This window comes from Bombus terrestris, chromosome 7, assembly GCF_910591885.1.
Source record: "Bombus terrestris chromosome 7, iyBomTerr1.2, whole genome shotgun sequence".
Lineage (NCBI taxonomy): Eukaryota > Metazoa > Arthropoda > Insecta > Hymenoptera > Apidae > Bombus > Bombus terrestris.
The window spans coordinates 22,276,247-22,300,528 of NC_063275.1; the positions used below are offsets into that span (position 1 = coordinate 22,276,247).

Here is a 24,282-nt window from a genome sequence, read left to right on the forward strand (position 1 = left end):
TCGAACAAACGTCGTTCGTTAAAAAAGTAACGCCTACTATTCCGAAAAGAGCATTGGACGTAAATATTTCCCCTTGGAAGGTCTTTCCTTTTTTTTTTATCGCGTAACTAAACAGCAATTTACCTCAATTTTCGTACTTAGTCTAATGGAGAATATTTCTTTATCGTCCGGTAAAACGGTTTTTACTTTGTACTTACCGTAAAAGCAGATTTTCTACCACTTTATTATTCATTATATGTTAATTTGTCCGGTATAGCCCGTTGTTCCGCTTGGTCGTTACTTTTTATAACGTTATATACCTTCAACGCCACGTTCGTAGGCAAATTTCTATTCACGTTTTGCTCATCGAAATTTCGCATGGCGCGCGGTTTATACGATGTCCAATGGTGGTGGAGTGTATCTACCTTTAGATACAAAAGTGCAGAAGTACGCGAGGATTTCTGACGACTCCCTTCATAAATCATTGTGCGCGCTTCCGCACTGCGGTCGGACAATTTGCAATAACCGAATATCTAGCTGCTACGCAAACCGTGGCCAATCGCGTAAAAAATAAATTCCTATCCCGGGAAAATCTTTATTTTCCAAACTGTCCAATTTTTCAGATTATATTCACAACTTTCAATCAATTTTTTCTTTCCTACGTTTTGTCCCGTTTTCAATTATTTTTATATTCTCGTGTTTGTAATTTTGTTCGTAATAAAGGAGACAATTTCGCGTACAGATTGAAATATAAATTACCAATTAATGATTCACTTACCTGTGACGCAATTGGGTAGGGGTCGGATCGAATCACATAGCAGGTTACATTTAAATAAACGATCCTGTATTGTGACAAATTTGATTGGTATACAACGGTTTACAAGGGAATCGATCGTATCATGCCACGGAATGGTACGGGAGATGACGAAGGATACTCGAATCGAAGGTACAAGCGTAATTCTTATGCAGCGATCGGTGAAAGCGCAAACTGGAAGACGCTATTTTATTTCTTATTTCTCTTTATTTTTCCCTCATAATTTTGCTTGCTCGTTCTCATGTTTCGTTTTGAAATTCGTTCGACTTTCGTCGCGTGATCTGCTTCCACATTATTTTCTACGTAATTGCTCTTTTTTCGAACGAGTTTCGAGTTTCGCTTTTATTCTTTCCGGCCTCTTTGCGCGCTTCCTTCTTTTACAGCTGGTAACGCATCGTCTGATCGAACATTGGGATATTCTACTGGATTTTTATAAATACTATTCACCAAATATTCATTTTCATCGCTTTTCAACGATATCGAATTTTTCTATGTATCTAATTAATTAAAAAAAAATTTTCATATTTATTATACGCGAATAAGGAAGCATTTACAGTCATTCAGCGTAAGATGCTATAAGAATTATTTCAAATATAAAAAGATAAACAGAGAAGGAAGGATGAATAAAGAAATAGAAATCTTGTCTGATCATGCGTTGACCTATTCTACTGAATCTCCGCAAATACTTCCAAAGTATTTGACTGTTCTCGTCAAACATAACATTGAAAAAACGTCAGTCACTATGACATTTCTTTTGGTAATGCTCTTCCATTTTATTGTTTACAAAATTAGAAATTCCTTCATACGATGGAAAAATCAGGTTGCTGATGTTTTCGGAGGAGAACAATATTTACAACCATCCGTCGTAGAATATCCTGAAAGTTTTTCAAGCTTTATCTTCTTCTTCTTCTTCTTCATTTCGATAATTCCACGCACAAAAAAAGAAAAGCGTAGAAGGTGAACAGGAAGAACAGGTGAAAACAGGTGAGTTGTCTCGAAACGACGCCGGGACGGTATACGGGGACTGTTACATTGTTCATTTTTATTTTCGTTCCGCTTCGTATCGGTGAGTTTGTCGAGGGATAGAAAAAGTGCCGACGAACATCAACATGAAAACGTTAACGACCACAACGACGGAGGAAACAAAAATACCGTCGCGTTTATATTTGAATTTGGCGCCATGCTACTATCAAGAATAAGTTACTCCGACGATTCGCATTCATTCCATTTCCAACGCCCATTTAAATATCTGACTTCGCTCGAATCGTTCGTAACTTTATCCTCTTTGTAAAGACGTATATAACGCCTGCCCTGTAAATTGTACATTGATCAAATGGATCACGCTGGGTAAAGTCGTGAGAACGTGCGGCCTTCGATCAAGATGACTCGAGTTTCTCTTCCGCACCGTTCTGATGCTCCGATAAATGCATCACCGTGTTCATCGTGTGTTACCATCGTTACGTAAACGGCTTAATACCCGATATACGCATTATCTATCGTTATTTAAACCGCTGATAGATAACAATTAGTCGTAATAAGAAAATCTGGCGATATGATAGGTAGATCGATCTCGTCGCTGCCACGTATAAAACTTGCTCGACTGTCGGCTCGATTCTCGTTTCTCTTTCCTTTTCTTTTTTTTTTTTTTTTTATGGATCTATGGGGAATCGTGAAATAGAAAAAATTCGTGGTGGAAGAAACGAAGAGTCACCAAGGTTCACGAACAATTGACGAGTATTCTTTTTTTCTTTCGTTCTTCGATAATCGTCGGTTTATGGCAGTTTGTTTCGGTAAATAAATGTGAACCGAAGTTTCTCGGCGGGATAGTTAGAGTGCGTTCCAGAAAAATAGTTTTATACGTCGCAACATGCAATTTTGCTCCGCGACCTCTCTCCCTTTGTTCAGTTCAGTGCTACGATGACACTCGAGTAACAATCGACGCTTGTCTGACACAGTTTGATTCTGATTTTTAATTTTGATTTCGATCGATCAGAACGGTTTAAAAACGCTGCAGGCGGCCTGCACTTTACGTTTCAACGTGGACATCCTCGAGCTTTTGATTTTTACTTTATACTACTGACGTATTATTCTCTCGCTAGTCGCAATATTTTTCGAGGAAGCAGTGTTTTTTGATTTTGTTAATCTTCGCTTCGAAAAAAGGAATATCCATAATTTTAAAAGGGTATCTATATCACCTTTAAAAAAATATGTACATGCGCGTTTTTGCTTTGTCGCTCTTGATACACCTTTAGAATCGTGGAATTTATCGTATTAATATAAAAGAGTATCAACGAAAGAAAACTCTCGAACACAGTGTTTTACATAGTAAATTGCTTGAAAATTGCTTCCAATTACAAAAACTGTTTATTCGATTTAAAAGAAGCACGCGTGTTTGTAGAAATAGAAAATTCGTTTTCGATGAATATTTCTAAGAAATAATATCCAAACGATTCAAACATTTTCACTAATAGAGCATCGTTCTTTTTATGTATTCTATTCTCCTCTCGTGTTCTCCTCTTGACCAACGATATATGTGTATATTTCAAGTTTGTTTTATACCTTGCGTCAGAGGTCTTCTTCTACCCCAGCCTCTTCTTTCGTAACAGCGTAGCACTGGACGTTATCGTTATCGGGAGAGATATCGTCTTTTGGCACGAAAAACCTTGGCCGTAAACGTCGTTCTTCGAGCCAGATCACGGCGATCCGACAACGCAAGGAAACCTGTTCGTTTTGCGGCGTGAAAACGGGGCCTGAAAACGGCAGCGTGTAAAAAGTCTGTGTCCATCGACAAAAGAAAAATTGTCCTTCGTCCTCTCTCGGCTCGGATCGGCGCGAACTGGCAGTGATAGGTACTTAATAATGCGTTTACACGATTATCGTTTAATCCTATGTTCTTCACATACGCTTTCATCACGCATTCTCTGACACATTTTCTCCTACGCTTTCATCTCACATCTCTCGATAAACGTCTATACGTATGTATATTTATATTTATATTTGTATATATATATATATATATTTATATTTATATATATATTATTTATCACACACGCAGTACCCACGCATCGATGTGATTATACACCGTTCTCGTCAGTTAAAAAACGCATCGCGGCTCCAGTGTTGTTTCTTTTTCTCTTCTTCCTCTCTTCTCTTTTTTTTTTATTTCTTTTCTTTCTTTATTTCTTTACGCAACGAATTATCCATTCTCGCGAGATCCACAAAATAGTTTGCACCGATGTACAACGATCTGTAACGAACCGTAATCCGTAATAAAAACTTAGCTGTCGCGATAATAGTAATCAGAATAATGATAATAATAATAGTAGTGTTACGTCGCGGTCGACCTGTATTCTCTTTTTCCACACAGTTCTCTAAAACTTCTTCAGTTTCTTTCTTCCTTTTTATTCTGCCAGAATCTCATCCGCAGTCACCTCTTTCAGAATTCTCCTCTCACGCGTTTCATCGTTTCTCCAGCTTAAGTTCTTTCGTTCTCTCGGTCGACCCGCGTATCTTCCCTCGCGAAATATAATGTATACATATACGTACGTGCACGCGTTCGTGTCTCGCGTGTATACAGGGCTCTCTCACGGAAATGGCAGTTGAATGTGTTAGTTCGAGTTGCTGGTTGCACATGCACCCATCCCAGGACCATCGAATTCTACTATCGAATTTCGCGACCTGTTCTCGTCGCCGGTAGCCGGTCGTACGCGTTGTCCTTCTCTTGTTTTCTCTACACCATTTGATTCGTCTCGTTCGATTCGATTACAACGTAATATATACAATGTACAAACACGGCTGTCCACGAAGATTCCTGTCGCAAAACCATCATTCGTCTCGTCTAACAGAAACAAATATGGATACCAAGAATCTTCGTCGATCAGTCGTGACACACGGCTCCTCTGCGTTCCTCTCGAGCGATTCCTCGGACTCGTTTAGTTCCTGTTCGCAAGAACGAATCATTCCGAAAGGACTCGGTACACGTCATCGACGATCTCAAATCATGTGTGTGTATATGTGTGTGTGTGTGTGTGTGTGTGTGTGTGTGTGTGGCAGTACGATTCGAGGAACTTGAACAAACAGACGAATCGTTCTCGTGATCGACGCTCGAAATTCCAACTCCTTCGAGCTTCTTTGGAACACGGAACTAACAACGATCGAGGGAAGCGCTCGAGAAATCGAGCGTCGCGGATATTCGATTTGCGGCAAACGCGTTGCTCGGGATTATTGGATCTTTGGATCTTTGTGCCAGGCTGTCGGACGATCGAAATTTTAACGATCTATGACCAGCCCACAGGACAGGAGAGCTTCTATGCTCGTGCTGTGATTTATTTCCTTGTTTTCGTTTTTACGTGATGTATTCGGGTTTGTAGTCGCCGAGACGACCAGCCCAGACGCGCGGCGAAGCCGGTGTCCAGGGCACCGCGACGTCTAGCATCGTGATGCTCGGCCTACGCAGGAAAGGCGAGAACCTCGACTTTTTCGGGCTCTTCGGCGGCGATTCCGCGAAGGTGACGCTTCTTCGAGGCGGTCTTCTGGGCGGCGGCGGCGGCGGTGGAGGCAGGGCCGCCATCAACGGCGGCGGTGGAGGCGTGGGCAGGGAGATGGCGGGCGACTCGCCTGGGCTCTCCTCCGGGTAATTTACACCTGGGTATGCGTATTGCTGTGTACCTGGTCGCCCTCGGTATTGCCAATCGCGTTTGCCGGAGCGTAGTACTGGAAATCCAATGGTTCGCGCGTTAGGCCTACGGTGGTTTCTACATGGGGCTGGATAGGGGCGATTTTTCGTGTGAACGGTGCTCTTCGTGGCGAGTGAACTGCGGATGTTTATGCTGCTGGGACTGTGAATTGACTTGAGTTAGGCGAGGGTTTAAGCTGTCAGAGAGTTTTACTTGAACAGGAAATTGGGTGTGATAATGAATATAAGTCTAAGAAGAATGATTTTATGATTTAAGATATTATTTTGACCGGTTTTTATATATTGAAAAATATACATAAGCAACATTTTGTCGAACATCTTTAAAATTCTAATCTTTTATTTCAATATATTTATCTTTCATACATTGATAAAATAATTTTTAACAGATTCTTCCAATAATTTTCCATTTAGGCAACTTTTACGCATTGTGTTACTACATATTTAGTCCTCAATATGTCTCGGTTAAAGTCATGCTCTAATGTTTCATGCTACGAAATAATTTCATTAAATAGTAGAAAGATCGAACAGATATCACGTAGCTTTATAATGGAAATCTTAAATTTCTTTCTGCAAGGATTAATATTATACATTAAAACATGGCTTCGATTTAAAAGTACAAATAACAGTATGTACCGTTTGCACGAGGGAGATTGAAATTTCTCATTCACTTTGCTTTGTGAAAATAACGTTATTTACAATGGGAGGATAATGATAGGATAATAGATTCAAAGTTGACATCTGAAATTCTGTTTGTAATGAAAATTACAAGTTTATCTCAGACTTCGCTGTACGTCCTTTTTCCTCAGACGAACATCTCAAAAGCAGATTGCATTTCCTTTTCAAATAAATGTTATAGGATCTTTAATCTTATTTCAATCTTATCTTTAAACCTGTTTTGAGATATCTATTTTTCAACTGGAATGAAAAATGGAAAAATTATCTATGCCACTGTTAGCATGTTATACACGAACCATTCTTTAATTCTGCAACACTTCAATGAATTATAATATTTTTCATGTACGCTGTTTATAAACCTAGAATTGTCACTATCGTATAGATAAAGAATACAATTGTACGATGCAATTTTTCAATTCTCAGATACAGTATTTTTTACAAGCGTCAAACGGTTTGTAATCTAAAAATAACGAATTGTATTTTTCATCCGAAACAAGTTTCCAGAATAAGACCAACGAATTTACTGCAATGATATTTAACGCTATCGAAATACTCATCTTTGTCGAATTATTCGAATTTTACCTATTGAGATTCTCTTCGGAATTTCGTAATTATACATTTACACACATTTTACACAGTTTCTTGTACAGTTGTACACGTTTCATCCGCATAAACATCCACAGTCTGCAGATAATTACCATCCAGGCTTGTGTGGGAATTACGTGGTCGCGTGTATTGCGCGAGAATGGTAAAAAGTAATCGTGCCGTGAATCGCGATGTTAGAAACGACTTCCCGTTCGTTAAAAAAAAGCGTGTTTCGGTGCATAAAATTCTTCTCGGTCGTCGTTCTACCGTCCTGCCTTTTGTGAAACGTACTTGCTCCGGAAGAGTAGAGAAGTGAAAGAGAAAGAATTCATTCTATCGCCCGTTTGGCGCGAGAGTAACGTCTCTATGAAGGTGAGTTGTCATTCGATGCATAGTTCCGTTCAAAGGTTTGTTTACACTGCTACTGAAAATTCCATTTGCAGCGTTTAAAGCGTTTGAAACGGAATAAAAAAAAAAAAAAAAGGAAACCGCGCTCGACACATATTGTTTGAGAAAAATGTTACAAAAGGGCAAAAATTTGTCGATATAGGTTTGTGGAACGATATAGCATTCTTCGTTTTGTCAAACTGAACGCAGATATTCGTAAATTCGTGAAATTCAATGCAACATAAAGCGTTTCTTTTGAAACGCATAGAATCGAATATCGATCGTTCCAAAAATATGATTCGACATTGGCAATCTGTGAACGTTGCTATCGACGGTTCACGATATTTGTAACTTAATGTACAGCTTTACGATCCGTTTTTAATATATCGTGCGCGCAATAGTAGCAGTGTAAACGCAGTCCAACGTACAAGCATTTTCAAAGCTGCATGCCATTCGATCAAGTCACGTTTCATTCGCACGATCCTCTAAGAACGTCGCTACAAGCCATGCTCAGTTCGCGATTATAAGCCAGCGTTTTCATGATAACCAAAGCTGTAGAAAGTGAAGGAGGAGCCGTGGAACGAAAGCAGGAGGTAGAAGGACGCCTGTGTGTACTTATATCGCAGAGAAATGCAAATATCTGGTCGATTTACGCTATCCAAACTATTTGACGATTTAAGCTTCAAATTACACAATTCGGAATTTTAGTAATCCTCTTATTCGAATTTACTTTGCTCGGTTTCCGTGATGATATCGTGCATCCATATAGAGAAGTGTAGAAATTTATTTAATTAATTAATCTACTTAGAAATTGCTTCGAGATAGACGATCGAGAACAGTGGCGTAAGAAAGTGTGAGAAAGTGAGCCGTGTTTGTGAAAAGTTTTGAATAAAAATCGAATATCTACGACTTTGATCAAGTTTAATAAAGTTTACAGACACAGTATACCGCTGATGATTCACCGATTTAATATCGAAATCTCTATTATAAAGATGAAAGAGAACGAAATGAACGAGAATGAAGAAAGCTACGTAAGATGATGTACACGAGAAGCAGAAAGGAAACTTGGAAGAGAGAATATAGATAGGTACAGCAAACGAGAGACGTAAACCTTACGATGGGGATTTAAAATTAAGGGCTAGAGAGTACTCACATATGGTCCCGGGAAAGGCGCATGCATCCTCCGTCTAACTCTGCAGTCCGTACCACTAGAGACAAAAACAAAAGTAGAACGAAACGCGCAAAACGAGCAAAAATTACGTCTCCTGCATCCATCGAGTACAAAGAGAGAGAGAGAGAGAGAGACAGAAGAAGAAGAAGAAGAAGAAGAAGAGTGAGAGAGAAAGAGTAGAAAAGAGCGCAACACATCCAGCCAGCCGCACATCGCACGCATGTACGTATGTATATATATAATATATATAATATATATATATATATATTATATATATATCTACCTATATAAATGTATATATAATATTTATTTATATATATGTATATAATCTCGTATCTATTTATATACGACATACATATCGACAACGATCGATTATCGCCCTTGGGTCGATCGTGCCTTCGAAACAGCCTTCGAGAACCACACCCCTGTTTGAAATTCTCGATACTCGACCGTCTTTCGATCACAATATACACGTCGAACGTATACACGCTGCTAACTGCATGCCAAACGTACTCTATTATATGATTCTATGTATACATATGTATTATAGGTTCTTGTATTACACGGATATGCATAATGCAGCCCGATGCCGCCATGTTACCGACGTATGTTACACGATACATCGAGATCGTTGGTTCGAAACAGAGGAAACAGGATGAAAACGTTCCTGAATATAAAATATATAGCTTCTTCTACGATGGTAAAGTACGCCGAGTTGCAAATATGTTTCTCAAGCTTTATTTCATCGAGTAACGAAGAAACATAGGTGGAACGTTTCAGTCCGTTTCCTTGCTTGTCCGTTGCCAACACGATTCTACGAGCTCGTTACTCTAACCGCGTTGTACGCGTGCGATCGATAACAAGGATCTAGAAGTGTAGATTCGTCAGGCTACTTACCCGGCCATTGTCGAAATCTCGACCACCACCGATCGTCAATCGAGCTTTCGCCTTCATCGCGTCCGACAATGGGATCTGGAAAATTGTGAGTTTCGATAAATAGAATTTTTCTTTCTTCGTTTCCTGATGATGCGCGATCGAATAAAATCGGTCGCTGATTGATACTCGTTTGTTTGCAAGGAGAAACATTAGATACTATTTTTACGCTATCGTTCGCAAGTGATAGAAGATATTGTAATTATTAGGCTGCGGATTTTTATACGTTTATGCGTTAAAATATTCATGGTAAAATATCCAAAGTAAAGCTGATTATAATATTTGGTGGACGAAACAAATTTCTATTTAGGAAAGTTTAAGTATCCGCCGTCTGGTAACTAGAAAATAAAATTCATACTTATTAATTGCGTGTATCGTAAGAAGAACCAAATTATATTGCGTTTCGAAGATTTTATTAAAGCGTATGTTTGAAACGACCAAGTGCTCCGTAACTTACGAACGAAAGTGTAAGTTGCACAGTTTGAGATTAGTATTGAAGAAAGTTTTATTCCGCAGTGGTGCCAGCTCGTTACCTTTGCTCTGGTAGCTTCCGTATGTGATTTGTAACAGAATTCTAGCAGCGCGACTGCCAGGGCTAAAAGCAGACCACCGATGAGGATGTAGAATATTCCCGCCACGTTGCTGAGAGATAATTCGTTTCTAGAAGCATCTTGCTTGTCCCCGTGTCTGCATTCTGTTCTGTCGTACCACCATCGATTCACCAGTTTCGTCAATTCTCCGTTTTCTTTCAACGATAGCACCGCCAAATTTATGGGATCTCTGTAACGTGTCGAATATTAGAAAAGAATAATATTACAGAAAATACAATAAATACGATATTGCAGGAATACTGAACTGTAGCCAGGTTTCTACTTATTAAATATAAAATAATAATAATACAATAGCGATGATGACTTTCACTCAGTACGATTCGATTTTTTAAAACACAGTTCCTCTGACTTCCCGGATGATTCTCTCGATTATTCTTAAAGACATCGCACATACGACACATTCTTATCACATACAATCAAATCTGCGCACATGCAAGCTGATTCAACAATATGTTCTTAAGAATAACCCTTCATTCTATCGTTATACTCATCGACACCCTAAACTAATTCTATTATCCGTCATCCATATTCGCGGGAACAATATTATGCGAGAAAATACTGGAAAAAATTGCTCACTGAGATTTGTGAACTGTACTTATATTAACGAATTCGCTGTTAAAAAAATACGGCTGTATAAAATCCGATATCGTTTTATGAGAATAACGTTGCTTATTATAAATAATCGAAGCGTATGTCAGTAAGCGAAAATGTTACATTAATTTATAAAATATACAACGTGAAAGAAGAAAAGAAGGTTTTATAGCCAGTTTGTAAAACGACATTCAACAACTTTTTAGATGAAGTCCACGGAAAGTAGATTAATGACTGAAGAAGGAGAAAGCGTATAGGGAAAAAATACATAGAAGATATCAGAGGGAGAAAGCCGATTGTACCGCAAACAAATGTAATAAAATCGATGTTCGTATATTCGTTGAATTACAAATTGAATGTTCCCCGGACGAGGGGGTGAAGCCTCGACGAGATTGAATTGGTTAGTCGAGACGAGAGAGCAGAGTGGGTCGACTCGTCCCTTAAGCGGTAATGATACGGAAAAATGGGTGTACGAGTTTTTCTATGCTAATTGTGTGGAACGACGTGGCGTGTTTCGAAAGGGAGGCACAGACCCGGGGCGACGGAATTTCAAAGAACCACGAAAGGGGCGGGTTAGAGGAGCAGATGCTTCGCCTCTTCCTGATCGCTAAAAAACCTCGTTAATTATGCTTTCGTATGGAAGAAATAGGTCGAACCTGTCCTTCCATTCAATTCGTGCGTTACACTTGCTCGAATGCATCGTGAGTGGCTTTGTCGAGAATTATCGAAGGCTCGAAACTTTTCGTATTTACCGTGTCGAGCACGTTGCTCTTTAAATCTCGTCTGTTTGTGTTACTGAGCGACGAGATGATGCTTTAGTCGATTCCTCATTATCGTGTGAAATTTCTGGTTTAACCCTTTTGAATGAAATCTTTCTTTTAATAACGAATAATAATTGTAACGTATTCAATTTTAAAAATATAGCTTAATATAATATAGATACTATAGGTTAAATATAATTTTTCAAAGAAAATATGCAGGTCCAAATTTACAATGAGATTAGATCATAGGATCAGTGATGTCAAAAGGATTATAATAATGCAGTTATCGTTGCAGTAATTGTAAAAGTTATCATGATACGTTCTACCGTCCCATATTTTGCCATTAACAACTGGTTGACAACAACAACTTATAATTGGGAATATTTCTCAGCATACTGTATTTCCTATACTTATTAGGTCGTCCGAAAAGTTTCTTTCGTTTTATAAGGAAATAATGGATGCACATTTTCCGTTTTATATTATTTTATCGAATTACGTATGATCCATTTTGTTCCATCAAAATAAAGATCACAACGTTCTACAGACTAGGTTTCATGTTTGTATAAAGATGCATCGTTGTAAAGGAGGTGTCTGTAAGAGAAAGACACTTTTCGGACAACCTAATATTTTCATTTTCGACTTTTTCCATAAAGATTATTATTAATCCTCCAATCCTCCAATAATTACCTTATTTTCGCGTAATTTATATCGAAGCTACGTGTACCACTAGTGTTGCATGCTATTACCTACTCGTCTTTATACACTGAAAACTTCAGTGCTTCGAATGAAAAGTTTAACGTGCAGCACACGATAGCTACGCAGTTCTGAACATAGATATTCCTATGGTACGTATAGAGACATACTTGAATCTTTTTTACCTCCATGAATATTATCATCAAACATGTTTCAATTTTATGATATTTTGAGTCAAGCCTGCACTTGCAATGTACACGAGTACATGAGAAAACAAGATCTGACAGTCGACAAATTATTGATCAAAGGATATAGAGCGAGTTTGCAAACGTAATTACATAGAATGAGGTAAATTAAAAGCAAACAGTACAATAAAGCGGTAAAGTTTACTTGAGGGGAGATCCCAACGGCGTTGCTACTCCAAAGCCTTTGGCATCCAGATTTCTGCCGACCTTCATTGTATCGCAGGGTTCCCTCTCGTTTATGTACTCGTTCTTCGGACTTTCGATCAGGAGAGCGTATTTTCCTTTGCTGGTCCTCACTCTTCGTATACCCTCGTCGTACGTTTTTACAAACACGTGTTTCCGTGAGTTCATGAACTCCCACATTTTGCTGTAGAGATTAATCTGCGATTTCTATGAAAAAAGAAAATAGTCTTTCATAGAAGTTTTAATTACGTTTATGTATTTTTTAATTGCGCATTTAAAATAATATATTATTTTAATGTAGCTTTAACATATTAGGTCGTAACATATGAAATTTTGTAACAGTGTCCTAAACCTTGTGTTTTTAACGAATAATTTTGTCATTTTAAAACTAGATATTATTCTAATCTCCAGTGTACTAAAGATCGAAGATATTCCCATCTTGGCATGTTAAAGGTTAAAATAAAAATCTTTTTCCTCGGTGCTTTTCCGAGTAAAATATTTTAACTCTTACATACTTTGTATAAACGAATGTTTTTTTAGATTTACGATCGATGAAGCAAAAATGATTAAAGATGGTTAAAAATCATATATATCCTATGTTACAACCTAATATTTTACTGTATTTACTTCGTTAAATCTGAGACGAACTTACTCGAAAAAAGTCCCAAGTAGATCCGTGAGATAGTGTGCCGTATTGCACTTCCGTTTGCGAGGCCAGGTCTTCCGGCGAGTTAATCGGCGCGACCATCCTCTCGACGGTTAGAAACGCGGCTAAGTTGGCAGTGTAGGAGGAGATTAGGATCAGGGTAAAGAACCACCAGACGCTGCCGACGATTCGTCCTGATATCGACCTGTTAAATGTGATTTTACGAGTGCTGAATATTAATTGGTAATTACTTGCAAATAAGAGAATTAACATACTAAGAAATTATAGAGCAGTCTATTTAAAGTTGATGGATATATAAAATATGTTTTTTCCTTGAAAAATTCACTATATCATTCTAGTAAAAATTCTAAAATTGTTTGTTTCATTTTAAACCACGAAGCTTCTACTAAATTAGCCATCGAGTAGTCGAACTGATCACCTTCGCTAATTATAAAGTACAAAGTTTTAGTGCCAGTCGTCTTGTTCATTTAAACTTTAATATATTACAAGTTGCAAGTTACCAATACTAATGACTATCTTTGTATAACCTCAACAACAAAACTTGGTAATAAAACAAATGGAATTTTAATTTGACAAATTATCTGACTATCACATTTGATGAAAAGTTATGAAATTGTAAGAAAGAAATTTATAATCTACAGACCAGAGCATATGATTATTGTTTATCTACCGAGAAACCAAGTGATCTACGCCGGTAAAAATTATCATATTGTAAAGCGAGCATTAAGCATTAAGCTGCAATCTTATCAAACATCTCAATAATCACCCCTCTCGGACATCATTTCTAAAGAACGTAGCAAACACCACTATATATTATAGCGCATTTATAATGTGCATATATTATATATAATAACATAGTAATATCATACATAATAATGTAACATTAATAATTATTATCCTCTCTCTCTCAAATTGCACATTCCCACCTTCGAACGATGCAAACCTAAACTTACAATTGCTCAGCAGTAAACGTTTTGCACCCCTTTTCTTATTAGTTTTCTCAACTTCTTACCAAGTGTAAGAACAAAATCCCCACAAAGTTGTAACTTTTATTCTCTTTCTTCTTCTTCCTCGAGGGCAGCTTTTCAATGTGATTACACTTTTCGTCCAGTAGATGTGACGATATTTAATAACGAAGCTTTACATGGTGTCCACGGCGGAATCACAAGTCGTATCGCGGAAGAAGCGGAACGAGAGGCGGCGGAGGCGGGGGACAGAAGGTTCCGCGAAATTTACAATTCATATGGGCGCTGCGCGAATATTTAAACCATTAATCAAGGAGGCTACCTCGCGATGGGTTGGCATGGTGGAATGGAAATTAATCGAGACCCAGTTCCGAAGCGACTGAAACGGCCCGCGAAAACGTCGCGATCGCTCCTCCAAAGATTTACGAGACTTTCAGTCGCGAACGGTTTCATCCTTCGCAATTTCGAGCTCCTGTTTGTTTTAAAACGAACGATATATCCCGTTCGAGGAATTTAGAAAGGATTAGCGCATGTCGAAAATGTATTATGTTTTGTTACGTTTCAGTGTTCCGTAAAATACATTACACGTTTGATAATTTTACGTAGGTTGAGACGAATAAATGAAAATTCATGTAGTCGTCAATTAAAGAAAATTAGTGAGAAAGATACGATTGATTTTTGTGATATTTGATATTTGATAATATTACATCGTTTGGGAAATTCTTTTAAGTTATGCTATATTTTCTAAGGCATTTTAATGTAAAGGCACTTTAAAATTATTGCCTGATTATGCCAATTCGAAGAGTTTCGTTATATTCGTGTCTATGTTAAAATATACTAAAATTATATAACATAAATGTTTGGCAAGTGACATGTTCTTTATCGTGAACTTCTCACGTTAGATGTTGTATATATATGTATACTAATCGTACAGAAGCAACGTTGTAAAGTAAAATGCAAAGAAGAACGATGAATATTATTTCATTAAATTTTCCTTGGAACCTACAACTATTTATGCCACCTCTTTAAATAATATATAAATAATATATAAAATAAATAAATTTATGAAAATAAGATTTCTCCTTTAGGATGCCAAATACTAATTACGTGTCTGAATAATAATAACTTTATAAAAAGTGGTCTTGATAAATTTTACCTTTGAGAGGTTCATATGTAACAGCGTATTTTAACAAGCGTTTAAGTAAAATTAATCTTAAATTGCATTATTTATTTCTTTAAAAAATATTTAAAAATCTATACATATTTCTATAGTTAATAAGCGATAAAAGATATCTGATCGTAATCCAAGAATGACCGTATAACTCTGCATAATCTCGACACGTTCTACGAGCAGAAGAAACACGTCAATTATTCGTCGTACACGAAAACCGGGTAAAAATGCGGTAAAATCACATGGACATTTATGCAAAAAGAAGGCGAGAACTTGGCTCGGCATGAAATGTATTATCCGCGATCGTAGGTCAGTTGATCAATGTTCCATGCGTGGGAAGAAGGATATAAAGGCGGGGAAAAAGGGGCTCGAATTGGATCGGACACGTACATACATACATACATATATACATATGTACAATGGCTATGAAAGGTATTTGCATATCATTGTTGTTATTATCACATCTACATACTAATTAATTAAATCCAACCCTATTAAATTTTCTATGATTTAGTAGTACTTTCATTTACATTTGAACTTGATAAAAAAGGCGCCTTATTGGAAAATAAGGGTATGTAAATACTTTTTGTAGCCAGTGTACAGTGACTCACGAAAGTATTCGAAAAATCATAGAAACTTCTTCTGTATATATTGCAGAAAATATTTTGAAATCTCATTATCATCGTAATACGATACGGTTATCACGATTATATTGGTAAATTTTTAAACAAATCTGAAAATATATTTAAAAGTTACAAGATATTTATTGAAAGCGCATATTTCGCTAAAATCAGCAAAATATTTGAACGTTTGATTACTTACAATATTGGTAAGCCACGATATTTAATGAGATCATCTTTAACACTAATTATGTGTACAAGTTTTCACTACAAATATATTTGCAATAAATGTCTGGTAATTTAACTTCTACATCGACTTTAAGTTTTACTATTACAATCATGATAGTCGTGTTTCGTTATAGTGCTAATGAAATTTCAAAAAGTTTCGTACAACGCATATAAAAGAATTTTATGATAAACGTTCGAATACTTTTTATAGGCACTGTAGCACATACGGCCTCGGTTGGCGGCAAAGCGTGTCGCTAATGGAATTTTCGAGCCGCGGCTACGAAACGGCACGCTCATTCAAATGAGCCACCCTCGAATAGCCTAGGAGGCCTAATCACGGCGCTGATTGCGAGAGAGCCGTTCTAAATTACGCCCGGCACGAGACTACGAAATGTAATCCGATTATATTCTGATAATTCTGGCCACGCGGTTTATAATCGCCGTTTACCTGGCACGCAGTTGTAATTTAAACGAAGGAATTTGCAACAGTAATTACCCTGCACCTTAACCCCCGGGAGGCGAACCCAGTAAATCACCCTCCTAAAGGTTATCATCGCTCAGCTATCTGCTACCGGTTGGCGATGGAGATCATGCGTTGAAGGACATCTTAAACCTGTATTAGGTCGTTACATACGAAATATCTGTTTTCCTCTTTAACGTAATCGCTGCTATTGACGCACACGTTGCCTCCATGCAATTTTTTAACGATAAATAATACTTTTTATATCGTAGCTATCGCATTTTTATTCTTATGCACTTCGATGAAATGGTTTTGAAAAGTAAACAAAATAACGTATAGAATATAATAATTATTGTTTATTATGAACACGTCTCCGATGAAATAGAAAGGTTCTTTTTAGTAGGACATACTTTTATAAAAATTCCTTTGGTATATTAATCGATGTCTAAATGAGAACTATGTATTGGGTTCGTATTAGGAGAATAAGTATGTATTAGGTTCGATACATTATTCAACACAGTTAATCACAATCATACAGTAAAACAATACATCATCGTGAGGCGTTTATAAGAGCGCCTATTAGATCCTTCGCAATTTATCGTATCTTCGATCGAAACTTGTTAATTATGCAGAAATAATCTCTTTTAAAGGAATCGCTGTTCTTATGAAAACAAAAAAAGAACCGCGAAGTGTTTAACCAGTTGACTTTAAGCGAGTTCAGGGGGACGAACCTTTAGAATCTTATCCAATTCATCTCATTAGCAGAGAACGCGGTTGACCTGTTCCAACTAAAAGACAACCATTCTTCTGTGTGCGCCGTGTACTTTATGCACTTCACCCCATTTGCTTGTACCGCGGAAATGGAAACAGGACGCAGGGTGAAAGTAGCTATAATTAGTGGAGAAAGAAACTAGCTATCTTTTCCCTCGTAACACGCAACGCTTCCTATCGTTGCGTTGTTCCGCTAAACGACCAGGCAAACATTTTTCAAACCTTTCTCCACGTGCGCTTCGATCGCTATCCGGATACTGATAAAAGATGTTCAGCTTGCTTTTACTCAACGTTTCGAGATAAGAGTAGTTCTAGAAGCTCCCAGGATAGCACCATCTGACTGATAAGAGGACTCGAGCGCGACGTAAAAAGAAAGCTTGATAATTGACCGAGATTAAGGTAATTCATTTTTACAAAGCACCTGCATTTGATAGCAATTCACGTTACCACGAGGCTCAGAGGATGATCGTTGCAAAGGAGGAAATGAACGAATACCTGGGTGATATGTCACAGCCTTGCTGCATGAAGGCGGCTAATGCGAACCAAAGGCTGTTGATGATACTGAAATCGTTCGCCATGCTCGAGGTTGGAATGTGGGGAGATCCTTGCGATCCGTGTGGATGTTGTAGCGTGGGATCGTTCCTTGTACCCATTGTGGGATCCCCACTGGTGCTTAGAGTCAGTACTCTCCATTCGTATGGGGAGAATCTGTGGAGAACGTGTGAAATTAATAACGAGTCCTTTATGTATTACGTTTATGTTTTTTAAGACAGACGATTAGGATTTAATATTTTGCATGTAGAATAATTAGATTGAATAATAGATTTGATATTCCGTGAGCTGTTTGAATTTGAAGATTTCTTAATTTTGAATCTTTTTGACTCTTAGCTCTTTTAAAAGCTTTGTTTGATTTAAATTGTAAATTTCTTTTAAGGATTAATAAATTAATTTTACAACTAAAGATTTGGGTTAATCGTGAATTGAAATTATCGTGTCATAGGTATTGCCTCTATCACTGGATCACCCCAATAACGTATGTTAGGTCAGCTAATATTAGGATTCTTATTTTATACAATAAATGATCTCACTACTGATACCAGTGATCTTTATCATATAAAATATAGAACACATAAAACACAAAATATAAAATACCTTAAAATTATCTGACCTAAGCTAATCTACAGTAGTCACGTATGACCCAACAATACGAGTTGAGGTTTAAGAAAAACGTTTATTAAAGAAGATAAAATTTAATCATCAAAAGAAAATCTGAAGTCCCTCTGGCCATATTTTTCTTGGCTAATTAATCAGGAACTCAAGAGAAAAACAATGATCGATCAAGGTATCCGCTATTCGGTAATTAAACGTTCAATTGTTTAGGTTTTATCGGTCTTTCATCTAGATTACGATCGTATTCTCGTGACCGTTTAAAATCGTATTTGGGAAAGTCGCGTGAGATAAGGAACGATAAATAACAAGAAAAGAATTGAAATAAAAGCAGGGGCGAATCGTGATAAATGCACGTATAATTGTCGAGAGTCCATAACTGTGGCGAAGAGGTAAACAAGGTGTTGTGTAATTAGCCATCGACAGGGAAAGGCTAAAGGGAAGCTAATGTCGTGTGGTTTGTGTGTGGCATTGAATGTGTCGATCAATCAGGAATACGGGAATTTCTGTGACAATAAATTACTGCTTTCTCTAGCTCTAAGGCCTAGCTTCCCTTTTCCTTGATTTACAATGCAGGGATACGTGTTATATATATTGGAGGATAGAATATATAAACATATGTATAAACGAAAATAAAAATGTATAATCCTTGCTACTATATATACTTGTAGTTTTCCCTAAATTTCGTTTATTTACTTAATTAAGAAAAATTGTCTTTTGGAAGTAGTTATAGCAATAGCAAATATTTTTATATAAAATATTACACGCGTTATCATTGCTTTATTATACAAGCGCAATACACGATGCAATATATAACGAAAGAAAGTTAGAAATTTTCAATATTTCACAAAAATTCACTTGTAAAATATTCAGTTATCGTATTGAAAATATTGAGGAACTTCTCTATTGTTAATCAAAATACTATGTTTAAATCGAATTTGAAAAGTATTAAGTGTGCTTCATAATAAAAGAAACATTAAACGCATGGAACATACGTATTGCTGTATGTCTGACCATATACCGACCGTATCTACTTAACCGTGTATCCGTCGAAAGAAGCGAACAGTTCTGGAAAAATCGCATTTACCTGGACACGGTAAAAAGAACGATGGATACACCGATGTAGGAGAAGATAACGCAGACCCAGATCTCTTTGCTCAGCGGATTCAAGAAGCTGAACACACCAGGTTTCTGTTTGATGGGCTTCTTGATCATGATACTAATACCCAGTGACATGAAAGGTTTACTAAAATCGATCACTCGTTCACGTTCAGAAGTGATTGTCATTGGAGCAATGGCAATGTCTGCTTCCTAAAAATATAGTACAACTGTTAATAAAACAATTTACATTATAAAACAGGAAGATAACAATAAACAATATTACAAAAGGTAAAATTTACAACACTTTTCAGTTTTACAATAAAATACGTCGTCCAAGCAATATGCTTGTTATTTGAAGAATTATTCAATAATTTAGTATAAATTATATTGATATAACTCTTTAATAATAATAATAATAATAATACACGAAATGTTTCATTATGGAATCATTTTCGTCAAATGCGAATAAACAGCTCTCGCGTTCCCATTTCATTCTTTCGAAGTTCGTCCACCAGATGTAGCTGAAAATACAGCAGACAAGATCAAAGAGCTTGCAAGCTCGTGGCATCTGGTGGAAAAGCCTCGTACTTTCTGCCCAAAGATAAAACAGTTCGTTGAACGTTCGTTTCGTTGGACCTCGATCAATAGTACAATCTTTCGCGTAGTTACACGAAATCGTTTAGTCCGCCCCAATACACCGACATCCAAAGTGTATTATTGTGAAAAACGCATTTAGATCGCGATGAAATGTATTCATTGACTTCTTTGGAACTTACTTTCCGAATCAGCTCGCCGACCATGCCGTCCCAACCACCGGGAACGTCTGGATTTTCCATTCCGTATTTACCGTCTTTAACTATTCGTAACTCATCTAGAAAAGGGAAATTTAATGTATATATGTATATTAAATTTATTATCGATATTTTACAAGTTGTGAAATTATTGTTAAAGTAATGGTAATTTTTTGAGTGTTCGATTTCAATTTGGATAGATAGTGGGCCAGAAGAAGGTTCTTGAACCTCTAAGGGCGGGGTAACTAGGGGCTTCTTGTGTAACATCCTCTTTTTTTAATTTTATTTCTTTTTTTCATAAAATTGATATATCAATGATAGTCATATGTACGAGCATTTATAGTTTGATTGGATGAGCTTCAGTTATCGTGTAACAATTGCCAATGACTCGAGAGAATAAATAGGAGGACAAGACATTCTTGCAATTTAATTTAGTTCAATTTAATTTCACTTTTTATCTTGTACAAAATACATAAAGATATAAACTTTGAAAATCGTGTAATAGCATGTACATTGAAAATAAAATACTTACACGATATTCCCAATTTCTTAGCTATAAGGTCAGCTAGATCCTTGCAGTAGCCCTCGTAACTATCATTGCCAGTCAATATCTCCCCAGTGTCTGATTTCTTCTTCATTATGTACGGTTCCTCCTGTGGCATTAAAAAGTAATATAAATAAATAAGACAATTTAGTTGATACAAATTTATTGAACCAATATTCAATTCAAATATTCAATTTATATCCATTTCATTTACACATACATATGTAAATTTACACTCATCCTAAAAAATCTTAGGATAAAACTTCAATATTTGGTATAGATTGTCAATTTTAAATTACAAATTGCCAATACATCAGCATTTTATGCATTGGCTGCATTTTGTATCTTATGCAGTATTAAATTAAATGGTATTTCTTACATTTCTTTTTTACAGATCCTTTAACTTTTCCCCTTTTTGTAGTAAAAGCATAACAATGACATATTTGTAAGTTACTGGGCTTCAGTCGTGTTATTAGCATGTTACGCCCTATTCCGATATTTCGTAGACGCTTCGAGTCTGGCTTGAACAAGTGCAATTTTAAACAAAACACAACGTACTAACAATACGATTGAACCCCAAAGAATCATTAATACGTCATCTGGTCACTGTGAAAATTTAAAATTTAAAAATTAAAAAAATTGTTTTACCGCTTTTAAGCGAAATTATTACGTGTCCATCGGTTGTTGAGTGTTTAGAAACACCGTAACATAATGTCTTACCACAATAGTAGTGACAATGTAGGTCTTATTCTTCTCAATTTCGGTATGCGGTCGAAGTCGAATGTATTTCGCCGCGATGGCCTGGAATCCAGCCTCGTCTGTCCATTCAGCTACCTTGAAAGGTAAATCGTGAACGGTTAATAGCTTTTCAGCCACGTCGCTATCTCTATGAAGTTCGTACAGCGATGTTCGCGTCCATGTCGGTCGATAGTCACCGATAGTCAACATTGCTGCGTAAAGTCATCGGACCGTAGACTTCGTCAAACAGCAAACAACATAAAACGAGGAATTAAAAGGGATTGGTATTGTCGAGTTTTTCCACGCGACAATTTCGATGTTTTTTTCTCTTTTTTTTTTTTACGTTGTAAAATTTCGAAACTGTCCGATTACATTTTGGCCTCGGTCCCTGGGGGCGGAGGCATGCGGCTCGTGTTCGTTGGGTGAAAAAAATATTTACTTTGACCATGGCGCTGTTGACCGTCATCTCGACGACGTGGAGGGTGTAATTGTGCCTGCGACCGTCATCGTTGAAGCGGATCTCCCCAGTTAGTCCCTCGATTTCCACCTGAAAGTTAAACACGCGTGAGTTTTACATTTTGCAGCTCTGTTTTTATGGTTTTTAAATACACAGTGGCACGTGTTTGCGGAGATTACGTTGTCTAAAACCAAATGTAGCACTTTTTCGATAAGATATATCTTATTTATATTTTATTGATATTTTTAAAAATAATATATCAGCTTTTTGTCAATTATATATGAAGCGATTAAAATGGAGATATATCGTATTTAGTAACTTGACTATTTTTCAGTCAAGGTGTAGTTTCCTATAAGCAAGATTTTAGTATGTCATGACCCACTTCTCTTTTATACTTCCGTGCTGCGAATATCACGATAGCGTATGCTTGTTTTATAATCATCTAGTAAAATTCGAAAATATTTGTTTATCGTTCGTTGTCATTGTTGAGAAAATATCAGAATTTTACAGAGGATTGTAGTGGAAGGGCGAAGAAGTTAATAAGCGATTAACAAACACTAAAACACAACAGAAAGTATCTTCATCTCTGGTAGCATAAACATTTACAAAATGAGATGGAAGCAAAATAAATTCAAATTTCTCTATTATTTTTCCCAATACAGCACTTGTGAACTTTCTTTGAGCTTTCTAAGCTTCGTTCAAATTAGTCAATTTACGTGCCTCAAACGACTTAAAACCAAGCTACTCAATCGCACTTTATCAGTGTGTATCGGTTACTTACTAAACTTAAAATATCCTTTCACACTTCACGTGAAGCTGAAATTCTTCGAAATATCTCCATTTCTTAAATTAAATTAACTTTAAAATATATGCTATATTAAATATTCTTCATCAGATATTTACTTAAATTCATGTTATTTGAATTGAAGTGATTTCGAGTCAAATACAACTTGACTTGTATAAATACAAACACGACTAGCAGGTACGACACTTTACGAAAATTACATTTATTTTTCTGAAATCGTTGATTATACGCTACTGTCATACGCAAATTTTTATCGATAATTGTCAATTTGGAAAAATTTCTTTCGCCTAAGAGGAATTTCTTGATCTTGTCAGACGATAAATTGATGAAGAGGAGCAGAGGTGCAGATATAGGGACGCCATTTCCGGTGTAACTGTATACGTACGTATATAGAACGAAGGGGGACGATCTGACGTGGACGTAGGAATGCCGTTAGAGTCAGAATAACCGCCAATTACTGTCAATGGCAGAAAAACGTCGGCAAGGGTCCTTGGTAATTTCGGTTGCCACCGGTATTTCAAATATATTGACTATTTCTGCGTTTCTGTCCGCGCTTCAAGAATTTCCGAATGAATCATTTCGACAGAGCTGCGTAGTCTTGTCATGTTTTTAATATGAATACCGCGTTCGTTGGAAATATGTGCCAATATTAGATGTACGCGTAGCGAATAAACGATCATGTCGTAAAAGCTGTTCATGAAGAATTCATGAAACATAAATAGATTCCCAGTTTGTGCATTTGGTACCAAAATTGAACGATTACGAAATTCTTATAGAAGGAGTGATCGGTTTATAAATTTTTCCAACTGCACCTCGGTAAATCATATAATAATTAATCACAACCTGGAGAAAGTTTTGTGTGTGCTTCCTATATTATATCTGACTTCGTATATGTGAGAAAAGTAGTTGGTTGTGAATGATGAATTATTTCTTTTTTTTTTTTTTTTTTGTAAAACAGATTTCACGGTAACTTGCACTTGTGGCAATAATTTTGCCCAATACGACGATGTGTAAATTTCTAACTGAGTAGTTTACGTTTCAGACTATTGTATTTTTGTAAACGTTGCATAACATGTTTGGTACGATGCATGTACTTGTGGACAACAAAGTTAGTTTTTAAATAAAATGTGCGTTTCGTTATTACAAACTGAATTTTCTAGTATTAAGATGTCTGAACGATAGTTTAAAATAAATTCTGTCTGTGTGAATGCCATGGCGTATAATGTACAACTTAAATACTCATTTTACACACAGCAAATAGAAGGTGAGTCTTGAAAATCAAAATGGATGTTTGAACAGCGAATGAAACATATAATTAGTAATGGAATTTTTATGTTGCAGCTGGCAATGAGTTGTGATTTTATAGTAACTATCTAGTTACTATACTCAGCTGTAAAAGCAAAGACAAAGGTTAGATTCACTATACTACATGATATCTATTTTTAAAACAATTTTTGGGCTTTGTGGAAAAAG

The 24,282-nt window shown here is 36.6% G+C and overlaps 1 protein-coding gene and 2 long non-coding RNA genes across 5 annotated transcripts in view; 2 read left to right on the plus strand and 1 right to left on the minus strand.

Moving 5' to 3' along the window:
- Nucleotides 1-24,282, plus strand: part of LOC105665948 — a 217,681-nt gene that overhangs the window by 140,017 nt on the left and 53,382 nt on the right. The window lies entirely within an intron of this gene.
- Nucleotides 802-24,282, minus strand: part of LOC100645913 (glutamate receptor 1) — a 335,783-nt gene continuing 312,302 nt past the window's right edge. Inside the window, exons 9-20 of one of the 2 annotated variants that reach the window (XM_048407044.1) lie at nt 21,987-22,094; nt 21,530-21,643; nt 20,798-20,918; nt 20,251-20,345; nt 19,461-19,684; nt 17,702-17,914; nt 12,977-13,175; nt 12,287-12,531; nt 9,774-10,020; nt 9,205-9,279; nt 8,290-8,344; nt 802-5,506 (exon numbers count right to left, since the gene is read on the minus strand). In XM_048407044.1, coding sequence (XP_048263001.1) covers nt 8,324-8,344; nt 9,205-9,279; nt 9,774-10,020; nt 12,287-12,531; nt 12,977-13,175; nt 17,702-17,914; nt 19,461-19,684; nt 20,251-20,345; nt 20,798-20,918; nt 21,530-21,643; nt 21,987-22,094 — 1,662 coding nt within the window. In that variant the 3' untranslated portion in view covers nt 802-5,506; nt 8,290-8,323. The remainder of the gene's footprint in view (nt 5,507-8,289; nt 8,345-9,204; nt 9,280-9,773; nt 10,021-12,286; nt 12,532-12,976; nt 13,176-17,701; nt 17,915-19,460; nt 19,685-20,250; nt 20,346-20,797; nt 20,919-21,529; nt 21,644-21,986; nt 22,095-24,282) is intronic. The other variant, XM_048407043.1, reaches the window with a different exon arrangement.
- Nucleotides 23,291-24,266, plus strand: LOC125385377. The gene is made up of 2 exons (XR_007224546.1): nt 23,291-24,073; nt 24,151-24,266. It is a non-coding gene; the product is annotated as an uncharacterized LOC125385377 (long non-coding RNA).